Raw genomic sequence first — 14,224 nt, forward strand, 5'->3', positions numbered from 1 at the left:
TTAAATCTCTCAGGTTTCTTTTAAAAATATCTTCTTTTGTATTTTTTAGATTAACTGAAGTCTTAAAGGTTTGGAACAACATGAAGGAGAGAAAGTGATGAGCGAATTCACATTATATCTATAATATATAATCTATAATAGCTCTGTCAGAAACCTAAGTGAAGTTATAGTGGGCTCGTTGAACTTCTGTAATGATGAGAGAGTTTCTGTAGTTTGACATGTAGACGTACAGCAGCTCAGAGGATTGATCTACTCACCATCATAACACACAAAGGGATGCTCTTCTGAACACTCCTCATCTGTCCATATTCCTTGGCGGTCAATCAATGCACAGTCATCGTGATTAGTGTTTCTGGATGCGGGTCTATCAGATTTCCAGTGTGTGAATGTGGAGGTGCTGTTATCTGACCAAACCCAGAGTCTGTGCAGACCGATCCAGACTCGTTTATCTTGATCACGTGAAGTTATGTTTTGGTCTATGATCTTCTGAATCTGTTTATTCTCAGTCTGATTCCTCACGCTGGCCAGATCTGTGTGTCTCTCTCTGCAGTATTTCTGAGCTTCAGTCCAGTTCTTTTTCTCCTGTACAATGATGAATCCTTTACTGCTGCCTTTAAAACAGAAAGACATTGGAGAATTTAAACATAAAATAAAAAAAAACTTCGGTTTTCATTTATTAAGAACAAAGAGACAAATCCACAAATGTAATTGTTATTCATTATTCAAAACTAAAAGTTTTATTATTACTGTGAAAATACTTTATATGGTCTTTTAGCACATTTCTCTGAGAGTTTGTAGCACATTATACAAAATGCAGATTGATTCAAACAAGCAGCATCGCAGTAATAATAAAACTTTCAGAAACAAATTTGATTCAGTTATAAGCAGCTCTACAGAAGATGATAGTTTGAGTTTGGTTCAGTAATAGTTCAGAGTTCATTAGTTATTAAACATACAGCTGAACTCACCATTATAGCAGATGAAAGGCCTTGTTGTACTACAGTCTACATCATGCCACTTTCCTTTATGATCATTCACACATTCCATGTTAATACAGTCTCCATCTCCATTTGGTTGTTCTCTTCCCCAGTTCCTGTACTGAGACTCGTGTTCTCTGTAGAAGGCAGGGTCACTCAGAGACCATATCCATGAGTCTGTGCTCCTCAGTCCAATCCAGACACGGTCAGCATTGCTGTTCACTCTCTTTATGGCCTGTTCAATGTCATTCTGTTCTTGTATGTCACTGATAGTGACCAGATCTGTGTATTTCTCTCTGCAGTAACTCTGAGCTTCAGTCCAGCTCTTCTTCTGATTCACAAAGTGATACTGACGCGGAGCTCGTGCAGAAGAACTGACCACAGCTGAGGAGAGACACATTCACATTCAAGACAAGAAGTGCTAGTACAGTAGTGGAGTATCTTAGTATTTTACTCAATCTCCTCAACAACACACACATTACACACTCATTCAAACACACTTGAACACGGTCAGCAGCACTAACACTAACTATCAACACTAGAACTAGTCAAGCACTCACTCACCTGTGAGCAGAAGAGACATACATGTGATTCTCTCCATTTCTGAGAGAAAAACACAAATCAGTCTCAAGAAACATCTGACCAGATCCAGAACATCAGATCATGCCATTTCTACTTTATCATTGCTTATTAGACTCTACTTCAGCTATAAATACACACAAGAAGTTAACACTTACATGCAAAGTAAGTATTTAATTAACTAATATAATGTTAATATACCAACCTGTTGAAGTACTAAATTCTGTTTTTGCCTTTATCATACACTGACAACCACCTGAAACACAGATAAAGTGATATAGTTAACAAGAAAAGTACTGTTAATGACAAGAAATGTTAGATTTATAACAGTTTTTACTGTATTTTAGTGGAACATACCATTAACCAGTTTAACATGTTTTCATCACAAGATTTTAGATGTTTTATTTGTGAAATTATAATCAGTTTTTACAGTGTACTGTTTTATGCGGCACATACAGACATTGAGATCAGATATTGCAGTATTGTAGTAAATGTATTACTGTAAATGCATTTTTATTACATTGTTTTCCAAAAACCACACAAACATTTAGCAGTAAAACAGTTATTAGTTTGGTATAATGTTATATAAGCACCACTGCTAATCACATCTTAACTCAGAGTTTCTTACCTGTAGATGCTGTGCTTCAGGAGTGATTGTGTGTTTGTGTCACAGACTGATATCAGTCAACGTCTCTTTCTGCTCCTCCCAGCTTTCAATTTCCTGGACAGAAAAACTCCCTTCTGTGGTGTATCAGGTTTATTTCCTCCTTTGTTGCCTGAATATCTAAAATACACTTTCAAGTTTTTCATTTATTGCACTTTGTTTATTTGCGTCTGTAGATTTCAATTCATATCTTTAAATTTTTTTCTCCACTTCAGCATCTCTTACACACACCAAAACTTAGAGTTTAATTCCTTTCTGTATTCTGAAGGTGTGTATAGAGGGGTTTGTTCATATTTCATTCACACAGATTTATGTAACATTTTACTCCTAAACATGGTGTAAATATTTGTTTTCTGTCAGTTGACAGTATTTTCTGATTTATGGAGCAAAAAAAGAGAAATCCAGAATCCCCTCTGCAAAAACCTTTAACTCTAATATGAAAACAAAATCAAGCAATAATTATGAGTCTGGATTCAGATTTCTGTTCTGGAAGTGTATGCAAATCAATGCATATTGATTTTGACAGTTCATTTTCATATTTAAACATTTGATTTAAGAAAACTTAATACAAATATGCAATTCTTAAAGGGTTAGTTCACCCAAAAATCAACATTATGTCATTAATAACTCATCCTCATGTCTTTCCAAACCCGTGAGACCTCCGTTCATCTTCAGAACACAGTTTAAGATATTTTAGATTTAGTCCGAGAGCTCTCAGTCCCTCCATTGAAGCTGTGTGTACGGTCTACTATCCATAACCAGAAAGTTAAGAAAAACATCATCACAGTAGTCCATGTGACATCAGAGGGTCAATTAGAATTTGTTGAAGCTTTGAAAATACATTTTGTCAAAAAAAATAGCAAAAACTATGACTTTATTCAGCATTGTCTTTTCTTCCGTGTCTGTTGTGAGAGAGTTCAGAACAAAGCAGTTTGTGAACGAATCATTCGATGTAACCGGATCTTCTTCAACCAGTTAAAATTTAAAACTGAATCGTTTTAAACGGTTCGCGTCTCCAATACGCATTAATCCACAAATGACTTAAACTGTTAACTTTTTTAATGTGGCTGACACTCCCTCCGAGTTCAAACAAACCAATATCCTGGAGTAATTCATGTCCTCAAACAGTACACTGACTGAACTGATGTGAAGAGAGAGATGAACACCGAGCCGAGCCAGATAATGAACGAAAGATTGACTCGTTCTCGAGTCAAGAACCGGTTGCATCGGTTGTCTGATCACCAGTACTTCTTTTCCCTTGATTCAAGTCTTCGATTTACCCGCGCTCATAACACTGGCACAGAATCAGTTCAGAATCAATCATCAAAAGAATCAGTTCGGTTCAGACGCTCTGTGAGTCAATGTGTTTCACGCTGAAACACACATGGGCAGTATCAGCAGCTCCTCGGATCTCGAATCGGACGCTTCTGACAGAAATGGTTCTTGACTCTTGATTCGAAGTATATTTCTGGTTATTATTATTTTTTAATAATAATAAAATTTTAGTAATTGTTCAATAAAAACGGTCTCTGTTTATCTCCAGAGTCTCGTGTCTGTGTTTTTCCTTGTTTAATTTACATATCGTTCTTCTTGTTTTTATGCGGAAAATAGTCATAAATGTCCCAGTGTTCCTCAGGGATGAATAATCAGATACGGACAGATTGAATCTTCAGGACTGAATTTGAATGTGTGCCGTTCTTCCTCAAAATTATGATGATAGTAAAAAACACACACACACGAGTGAACCAGGAAACCAGGAGCACTTTTCAGGTCAAATATGCAAAAACGTCTTTTGTCAGAACTTGTTAGAAATATAAAATCTAATTATTTTAGTTAGCTGCCAAGGCAACATTTCTCATATCTGTTTAATTTTACTCGTACTAAAATAACTTAAAACTATATCATAGCATAAATATTTCTGTTTTAATCAAACTTCATGTTTGGGATGTTTTTGCTATATTTTACTTAAAGGTGCAGTAGGGAACTTTTGTAAAAAAAAATATTTTTTACATATTTATTAAACCTGTCATTATGTCCTGACAGTAGAATATGAGACAGATAATCTGTGAAAAAAGCTCCTCTGGCTCCTCCCAGTGTCCTATTGCCATTTGCAGTTACAGACCGCTCCCGGTAAGAAATCAACCAATCAGAGCTGCGAGTACAGCGAGTACACCATGAATCCATTTTCCAAACCGTGTTTTTGGCTTGTACTGAATCACTAGGGTGCACCTATAATAAGTGTTTATATTCGGACTATTTTAGATTGCTTCGGGGGTACCGCGGCGGAGTAACCCAGTACCTTTGTGATTCTTCATAGACATAAACAGAGAGACCGACTACGATGTTCTTCCGCAAGATGCAAGCAGTTCTGTTTATTAACCGCAAGAGCGTTAAAAGTTCCCTACCGCAGCTTTAACCCTTGTGGATTGTTCAAATTCACTGCCCTTTCGAGTTGTTCGGGATGAAACCATCCACTCAATTAAACTGCTGTAAAAATGTATCAGATTCATATTTCTTTTCAATTTTTTTTTGCATAAATCTGTTAATCAACCTCAGTCCTGATCAAAACTACCAAATGTTTTTAAAAAAATCTAAGTTTTTAACTCTTTAATTGCCAAGTTCATAAATGATGTCACTGATTTGGGGGAAAAAAACACACAAAATGACTCATTTTCAATATAAAAGTATTGTGGCTGGATTTTTTTTTTTTTTTTTACTTTTTATCACAGTCTTGGGCATGTCAAAGATTAGTAGTAACATTGGCCTTGATGCATTGTTAGTTTTTGTGCAGCATTAGATTTAATTTTCCTCTCCCTAATTTGTTGTTGGTGGCTGTTTTTGCCCCATTGACTTCAATTATAATGACATTTTTTGATTGCAAAGCCATGACACCATATAATCATGCATTCTTGATTTTTGGTGGTTTTCCCTTTTGGGAAGAGGTAAAATTTGTTCAATTAAACTGGGTGGGACCATTAACCCTTTAGATAGGCCTGTGCAAAAAAAGGCTTAGTTTCTGGCTTCTATATGGAGTTATATGGAGTATAACAGCAATTTATAGTGTTTGTGTGTGTGAGAGATTCTTGATTGTTGGTGGTTTTCCCTGTTGGGAAGAGGTAACATTTGTTATTTTTACAGTTGATCACTAGGTGGGACCATTAACCATTTAGATAGGCCTGTGCAAAAAAAAGCTTAGTTTCTGACTTGTATATGAAGCTATATGAAGTATAACAGCATATTATATTGAGTGTGTATGTGTTTGTGTGTTTGAGAAGAGAGAGAGAGTTTGTGTGAGAGAGACCTTTGTCCACTTACCTTGATGTTCAGTATCTAAAAAAAATCTAAATATGCACCTCATGCTCTCAGAAATACATGGAGTATACAGTAAAAAAAGAAGTGTATTTATGCACCTGCTGCCTTTTAATGGTGGTGAAAGTATTCGGTTGTTAAGTGATGAGGTAAGAAGCAATGTTTTTGGGTCGAGCCCTCAACTCGCTTCACTTGAGAATATGACCTCAGCAGCCGCTTATGAGCACTGTTTATTCATATTGATAATTTAAGTTAAAGGCTTTCAAACTTATGATATACACTACAGTCTCCATGCTCACAGCGTCCCAAACACATATCATTTTCATATATATATTTTTTATATTTATATTTTCATTTTCTGGCTATCTGGTACTTCGGTATGGAGTTAAAGGTTAAGATTATAATTTTTTCGCTAGTATTCTATAACATTGTGAGTTTATATTAGCACCTTTTGTTGTTTTCTCGTGGTAACTGAAAGAGCGTTTGGACACGGAAGCGCTGCTATGTGACGTCAGACTTAACAAGCGAATAGACTAAACAAAAGCAAAGTACGTGAATTTAAATACTTGCATGCCATTGTGCCGGATATTTAATGGTGAGAAGAGCAGCAAGCAACACGAGAAAGGGCTTGACTTGTAGCAAAGTTTTAGAAATTATTATGTAGCATGAGACCCCTCCAGCGAGCTGCAGCTTATTTGAAGTTGGTATTGCATTTTGTTCGTAATACATTATGCTCATAAATTTGATGCGAAGTAGATTTTTTTACAAGATTTTAAGGTTTTAAACTGGCTTTATCATCAAGAAAAGAAGAGCATTTCACATGCAGGCCATCTGTACTTTTCACCATCCAAAGGCAGCAGGTGCATAAACACACTTCTTTTTTTACTGTATACTCCATGTAGTTCTGAGAGCATGAGGTGCATATTTAGATTTTTTTTTAGATACTGAACATCAAGGTAAGTGGACAAAGGTCTCTCTCACTCCCTCTCTTTCTCTCTCTCTCTATCACACACACACACACACACACACACACACACACACACACACACACACACACACACACACACTATAATTTGCTATAATACTCCATATAACTAAATATACAAGCCAGAAACTAAGCCTTTTTTGCACAGGCCTATTTAAAGGGTTAATGGTCCCATCTTGTGAGCAACTGTAAAAATATTTTTTTATACCTCTTCCCAAAAGGGAAAACCACCAACAATCAAGAATCTCTCACACACACAAAGACTATAATTTGCTGTTATACTCCATATAACTCCATATACAAGCCAGAAACCAAGCCTTTTTTGCACAGGCCTATTTAAAGGGTTAATGGTCCCACCTTGTGAGCAACTGTAAAAATATTTTTTTTTACCTCTTCCCAAAATGGAAAACCACAAACAATCAAGAATGTATGATTATATGGTGTCATGGCTTTGCAATCAAAAAATTTCTTTATAATGGAAGTCAATGGGACAAAAACAGCCACCAACAACAAATTAGGGAGAAAAAATGTAAATCTAATGCTGCACAAAAACTAACAATGCATCAAAGCCAATCTTGTTAATAATCTTTGACATGTCCAAGACTCTGATAAAAGGTAAAAAAATATCCAGTCCACAATCACTTTTAATATTGAAAATATGTAATTTTGTGTGTTTTTCTTCCCAAATCAGTGACATAATTTATGAACTTGTTAATTAAAAAGTTAAAATCTTGGAATTTATTTTAAAAAATTGGTAGTTTTGATCAGGACTGAGGTTGATTAATAGATTTATGCAAAAAAAAAAAAAAAAAGAAAGAAATATTTATCTGACACATTTTTACAGCAGTTTAATTTAGTGGATGTTTTCATCCACGAACATCCCGAAAGGGTAATGAATTTGCCCACAGTGTACCTTTTGAGTTTTAGAAAAATTTCAAGTTGTGGCCAAAATAAGACTCAACTTTACCCCCTAGTGTATGAAAACGTCCCCAACAACCCACAAGGGTTAAATACCATTTGTTTTGATAATTTTATATATAATTAAAAAACTATTTGTCCTTTTTAATTTTTGTTTTAAAATTGTTTCTAAGGTTTTTTTTTAGCAGCATTGTATGTACACTGAACAAAAAAGTATTCATTGAATTTACTATATTTGTTTTAGCTATAATTAAATTAATTAATTTAGTTGATTAACTTTCAGCAAAATTTGTTTATTTAAATATAGTTCAAAATTGATTGCAACCTCTTAAAATATATTTTTTTAGTAAATTCAATGAATATTTTTTTTCAGTGTATGTGTAGATCCTTTAATTTGGCAACATTTCAATAAGTATCAATAAGCACTATTGTAATCACATTTTAACCTTCATCCCTTCATTTAAATGCTTCTGCTGATGTTCAAATATGATGCAAAGATTCCATTAAGTCACTCAATCAATATTTATCATTATATAATATAATTAATTTTATACGTTTATCCTTACATGTATTCATTGTAGATAATTTTACACAAAACAACAAAAGACACAATTTGTTATTGAGCCAAAAATGTTAAGAGTCAATAATGCAGAGTGTGAGGAGTATAAATACACAGTAATGAAAGAAAGAAATAAAACACAGGTGAGCAACATAATCAGTAACTATGGTGACAAATGAGCGCATACTTAGAAACCATGACGACCAAGGAAACAATGAGATGCAAACTAAAAGTCCATGAAAACAAAACTAAACATGACAAATACATAAAAGCATCTTCCATATATTGTCCATTTAGGAACTCTTCAGGAAACTAGCTAAAACAGAGGATAAAATTCAGAAGACTTTTTTTGATGCAGTTTGCAGAACATATCAGTTCCAGAAAAGTAAATGTAAGTGCTTAGTACTTAATATTACGCAATAAAACACAATAATAAAGCAAACTGAAAAAACAAAACCCACAGTAAATGTTTGTCCCCATCACCTCATGAGTCATGAAACTGAATCATATACAGTAACTGACCTTAAACAAATGAAAACATGACAGAAGTTCAAATAGACATGAAAAGACTTTAAATGGAGATCATTTGAGTCTGTGAACAGAAAACTTCCCAAATCTAACGATGAAATATACATGTTCTGTGAACAGATATTATGAAAAATTGCTTTACTGATTAACTGGAACTGAACTGATTCTACTTGAATTGAGCCCAAATGGCTTGAATGAATCTTCATAATCTGTTATTTGACTGACACACAGAGGGTATATTATATTATATTATATTATATTATATTATATTATATTATATTATATTATATTATATTATATTATATTATATCTGTTACTGGTTACAAATTGCTTTACGAAAACTAGACACAAATAAAAATTTTAAGTAATGTATTCTGAGTACTTTCTGATTACTTGAACAATTTAGTTTCATTTTGTTAATTTGTCATCAATTAAAAGTAACCAGGAATTGTATTTTTGGCATTTTATATTTATACCGTATTTTATATGCATGAATATTAGTAATCTGATTGTGTAATCTGGATCACATGTACTTGGTGCAGATGAAGTTGATTTCTTCAGTTTCAGGAAGGCTGGTCCAGTGATTATCACGGGTCCGAATGGCTCCGGATCTCACCGTCTTATCACATTCGTCCAGTCCGCTGTCAAAATCAGAAGCCCACTGATCGTAGCACATGGTCTGACCGTTGACCCAGAACCAGATCCCCATTGTGCAGGAGTGACGCAGACCCAGCCACACGTGATCAGAGGAGGCACTCGAGGTCACATTCATCACCCGCTGCTGCATCTGCTCCGAATCCACCAACACCAGGTCCATGTTCATATCTCTGCAGCGTCTCAGAGCTTCAGTCCACGTCTTATTCTCTCGGACCAGAACCAGCTTCTCTGGAAAGAAAATCAGGATACAAAACATTTAACTTTGAAATACAGGAGCCAGTGATATTTTAGTATTATTGAGATATTAATATAGTTTTTTATCAATATTTAGATTTTTTTTTTAAATTAATTTGTATATTTTATATATACTGTATTATTATTATTATTATTATTATTATTATTATTATTATGTTTTTAGTTTTAGTTATTTTAGTACATCAAGAAAAACTAAATGACAATGAGAAATCTTACTTGAACCATATATATTTTAAGGGATAGTTCACCTAAAAATGAAAAATGAAAAGTGTTTCTCACGAGGTTCCAGACCTGTAAGACTATGGTTAATCTTCAAAACAGAGATGAAAAGCATGAAGATATCATTAATGAAGCCGGAGATGTTACTGTTTCCAAACTGTGATGAACTGTCATTACCGAGAGGATGGTGTTGAAACCCTGGGACTGAGGAAGGTCCGTGACAAAATCCACAGCGATATGGGACCAAGGGCGTTGCGGTACCGGCAGAGGCTGTAAGAGACCAGCTGGTTTCAGGTGAGAAGACTTGACCATGTTACAGGTGGAACACTGATGAACAAACTTGATCACGTCAGCTCGAAGGGAAGGCCACCAGAAGCGATTGGAGACTAGCTGAGTGGTGGCCGTGATACCTGGATGCCCCGCGCTGGGAGTGCAATGAACCCATTGGAGGACACGGTCGCGGAGCTCGGGAGGAACAAAGAGGCGGTCCCCCGGACACTCCGGTGGTACGGGCTGTTTTTGCTGAGCTGTAGAAACCTCCGTGATTATATCCCACTGTACTGGTGCGACAATGAGAGATGAGGGCAGAATGGGAACTGGTTCAGAACACTCGTCCTTACTGTCGAACTGGCGTGAGAGAGCATCCGCCCTGCCGTTCTTAGAACCTGGTCTGAAAGTGACTCTGAAATTAAATCGGGAGAAGAAGAGAGACCAGCGCGCCTGGCGAGCATTCAGACATTTGGCGGATTTGAGATACTCCAGATTTCTGTGGTCCGTAAGCACAGTGAAAGGATGACACGCCCCCTCCAGCCAGTGCCTCCACTCTTCAAAGGCAGCCTTCATCGGCAGAACTTCTCGATCGCCCACATCATAGTTGCGCTCTGCTGCATTGAGTTTACGGGAATAAAATGCGCAGGGGTACATTTTTGCTGGACTACCATGACGTTGTGACAGAATGGCACCCACGCCCGTGTTAGAAGCATCCACTTCCACAATAAACTCTCTCTCAGGATCTGGGTGATGGAGAATGGGTGATGTGGTGAATCTCTTCTTTAAACTCTCAAATGCCGCAGTGCATTCCGATGACCAGCGGAAACGTCCTCCTCCTCCTTGGAGTAAAGAAGTGAGAGGAGCCACAATCATGCTGAAATTTCGAATGAATCGGCGGTAAAAGTTTGCGAAGCCCAAGAATCGCTGTAGCACTTTTACTGACGTGGGACGAGGCCAGTTAACCACCGCTTGTACCTTTTTGTCATCCATCACAACTCCGTCTGCGCTGATGATGTAACCCGAGAACGAGATCCGCTTCTGATGAAATTCGCATTTCTGTATCTTGGCATACAACTGGTGCTCGATGAGGCGTTTGAGAACAGCTCGCACATCCTGAACGTGCGTTTCAAGGTTTTCTGAATAAATCAGGATGTCGTCAATATACACAATTACACTCCGATTGAGCAGGTCTCTGAAGATCTCGTTGAAAAACGCTTGAAAAACTGAAGGACTGTTGGAAAGGCTGAACGGCATGACCCGATATTGATAATGGCCGGTGGTTGTAGAAAACGCCGTCTTCCACTCATCACCCTCCCGAATACGAATAAGGTTGTAAGCATTTCGTAGGTCGAGCTTTGTGAAATATCGGGCCGTGCGGAGCATTTCAAGAGCAGCTGGGACCAGAGGCAGAGGATACCGGTATTTGACAGTTATCTCATTGAGACCCCGATAGTCTATGCACGGTCGGAGACCCCCATCCTTCTTCTTGACAAAAAAGAAACCGGCAGAAGCAGGAGATGTTGAGGGGGTAATGAAGCCTTTGGCAAGCTGTTCCTCTATATACAAATTCATGGCCTCGGTCTCTGGCTGAGATAGGGGGTATACACGACCACGTGGTGGCATGGTACCCGGCAGGAGCTCAATAGCACAGTCAACAGCACGATGGGGAGGTAAGTGTGAGGCTTCACGCTCGCTGAATGCTTGGGCAAGGTCATGGTAAACAGCGGGGATTTCCTGTAGATTAACGTCTACGGAGGGGCTGGCACTCAATTCAGGACCCTGGACAGCGGGCATGCATTTATTCAGACACGACGAAGACCACTGGGTAATCCTCCTCTCAGACCAGGAAATTTGCGGGTTGTGCCTCTCCAGCCAAGGAAACCCCAGAATCATTGGATGAAGTGGCGAATGAATAGTGTAGAACTGGATGGTCTACAAAAAAAAAACTATCCAGATAAATCGCGCCATCCGGATGGAGTGAATTTGATTGTGGTTGGATGAGAATTATAAACATATACCATTCCGACACCCTATTGGTTTGTACGCGATCCATCGCACCTGCACATGACACAAATCACATCACACTCCAGCAAGGACATAGACAGTTTTGGGTTCGTGTATCAAAAAATATATTCCTTAAAAGTAGGCTTGGCTATGGAACTGGTATCCAATCGCCTCAGAGTCAGTCCCCTTAAATTTCAAATGAAACCGGCGTCAGTCCGGTCTCCTCCCGTCTTTCAGCGCGCTCTTCAATCCGCAGGCCGCAGCGGAGCAGCGTGAGCTCAAACAGAGACAAGAGTACACAAGGTGTGTGTTTATCGATACATTATTAGAATATCTGTATCTGTGCAGTTCTATGTCATAAATACAGTTTACAAAGGTCACGAAGAAGCAGTCGCTTTCTCATCTACTGTAAAGTTTTCACTCTGTTCACCGCTCATCACACCACAGCTGTTTCCTCCAGTGAAAATCTAGCCCTTAACACATATGAACGAACACATAATTTAATTACACTTATTTAAATATACTTAATTTAATCATACGTACTTTATACATACACTAGCTACTGTGCAAAAGTCTTAGGCACGTTAGTATTTTCACTTAAAAGAATGGTGTTCGGCTATTTTTATATTTTGCAGTAGTGTGTCAGTAGAAAATATCAGTTTACATTTCCAAACATTCATTTTGCCGTTGACAGACTGCTTCTGCATTCAAAATCGCACTAGATTATTATTATTAAAATTGATGGCAAACTGATATTTCTAACCATACAAGAGTAATTGTTGTTGCGTTCATTTTCAATGGGCATATATTCGGCTGAAACAGGTAACCTAGTGCATCCCAAATTTTTCAACATGAACATTTTAATATAACATCATAGTCATTATGGCCTTTAGAAAAATGATTTTTTGAGGAGGTGGGATAGTGCACAATAGGCCCCTGTGGCACGGCCCAAGCTTTTGTTCTTAATGGCATTTTTTCCCTTACATTTACTTTAATACTTTAAGTAGTTTTTTAAACCAGTACTTTTACACTTTTCTTGAGTAAAAAGCTTGAGTTGATACTTCAACTTCTACAAAAGTCTTTTTAAACCCTAGTATCTATACTTCTACTTTAGTAATGAATGCCAGTACTTTTGACACCACTGGTTTGGATCTTGTAAGTTTTGGTTACCTGGATTTTTAAATCTCTCAGGTTTCTTTAAAAAATCTCTTAATTTGTATTTTGAAGATTTACTGAAGTCTTCAAGGTTTGGAACAACATGAAGGGGAGAAAGTGATGAGCAAAATCACATTATCTATAATATAAAATCTATAATAACCAGTGGTGGTAAGTAACGAAGTAAAAATACTTTGTTACTTTACTTAAGTATTTTTTTCGGGGATCTGTACTTGAGTATGTTTTATTTGCATCTACTTTCACTCTTACTCCACTACTATATTAAAGACAAAGTTTACTTTTTACTCCGATACATTTCCCCATGCCCACAAGTATTTATTACACTGATTTTACAAACCAATGAAAAACGTGGTTTTCTTCGCGAGTTCTTTGCCAACATACGCTCACGCAGCAGTTAGTTCCAAGTGATAGTGCAGCTCTTGCTGCCCGCAGTGATCCAGAGATTCCCGACAGGGATCACCCATGGCCATATCTCAAGGATATGTTCGAATTCACTGAAGTCAAGGGAGATTCTTATCGACTGAAATGTCTTCTTTGCCTGCCACGGGTGAATGAAATTTCAGTAGGGCTGTGCAAAAAATCAAATGCGATTTTCATGAGCATCTCATCAGTAAATACGCTCCTGTAATTAGAAGCAGGGTTCTGAATTTTTTTAGGGCTGCAACAACTAATCGATAATGAAAATAATCAAGAAAAAATTCATTATCGATTAGTTGTGTCTGTGACATCACTGTGTACAATTCCAGTCAGATGTAACTTCTCAATGGCACCCTTGAATCTGAGAAATCATATTGAGGCGACTTGACATTAATTGTGTTACTATTGTTAGCCAAGTGATTTCATATTGAAACGTGCCTTGTAAACAGCTAGCTAACATTAGTCAAGTTAGCTAACGTATATTACCGGATGTGACGCTGAGAGGACGCTGGCGCGTTTTGGCTGCCGCTTCTCACTCCGGACGAAAAAGTTTGTTTGTAACAAAAACGGTTTTACCTACTGACTTTGTTTAGTACCGGTGGTATCTGTTCCTACCTCAAGATCTGGATTGTGTCTTTGCCTGGTCGCCGCATCTGCTGCCCGTCACGTTGTGATTCTGCTGTGACCATCAACAAGCTAGCCCCCGG

At 37.3% G+C, this 14,224-nt stretch overlaps 2 protein-coding genes across 9 annotated transcripts in view; both read right to left on the reverse strand.

Annotated features, from left to right (window-relative positions):
* LOC127944174 (macrophage mannose receptor 1-like) overlaps window positions 1–2,450 on the reverse strand; it is a 143,787-nt gene extending 141,337 nt beyond the window's left edge. For 2 of the 8 annotated variants that reach the window (XM_052539994.1, XM_052539993.1), the window contains exons 1-5: window positions 2,185–2,443; window positions 1,762–1,812; window positions 1,542–1,580; window positions 969–1,361; window positions 258–611 (exon numbers count right to left, since the gene is read on the reverse strand). In XM_052539994.1, coding sequence (XP_052395954.1) covers window positions 258–611; window positions 969–1,361; window positions 1,542–1,580; window positions 1,762–1,798 — 823 coding nt within the window. In that variant the 5' untranslated portion in view covers window positions 1,799–1,812; window positions 2,185–2,443. Of the gene's footprint in view, window positions 1–257; window positions 612–968; window positions 1,362–1,541; window positions 1,581–1,761; window positions 1,813–2,184 lie in introns of all 8 variants that reach the window. The other 6 variants (XM_052539995.1, XM_052539996.1, XM_052539997.1 and 3 more) reach the window with 6 other exon arrangements.
* Window positions 2,451–7,898: 5,448 nt separating this feature from the next.
* The window catches only part of LOC127944177 (C-type mannose receptor 2-like), a 159,923-nt gene continuing 153,597 nt past the window's right edge, over window positions 7,899–14,224 (reverse strand). The window contains exon 5 of the mRNA XM_052540004.1: window positions 7,899–9,404. Coding sequence (XP_052395964.1) covers window positions 9,043–9,404 — 362 coding nt within the window. The 3' untranslated portion in view covers window positions 7,899–9,042. The remainder of the gene's footprint in view (window positions 9,405–14,224) is intronic.

Source organism: Carassius gibelio, chromosome A23 (genome assembly GCF_023724105.1).
Source record: "Carassius gibelio isolate Cgi1373 ecotype wild population from Czech Republic chromosome A23, carGib1.2-hapl.c, whole genome shotgun sequence".
NCBI lineage: Eukaryota > Metazoa > Chordata > Actinopteri > Cypriniformes > Cyprinidae > Carassius > Carassius gibelio.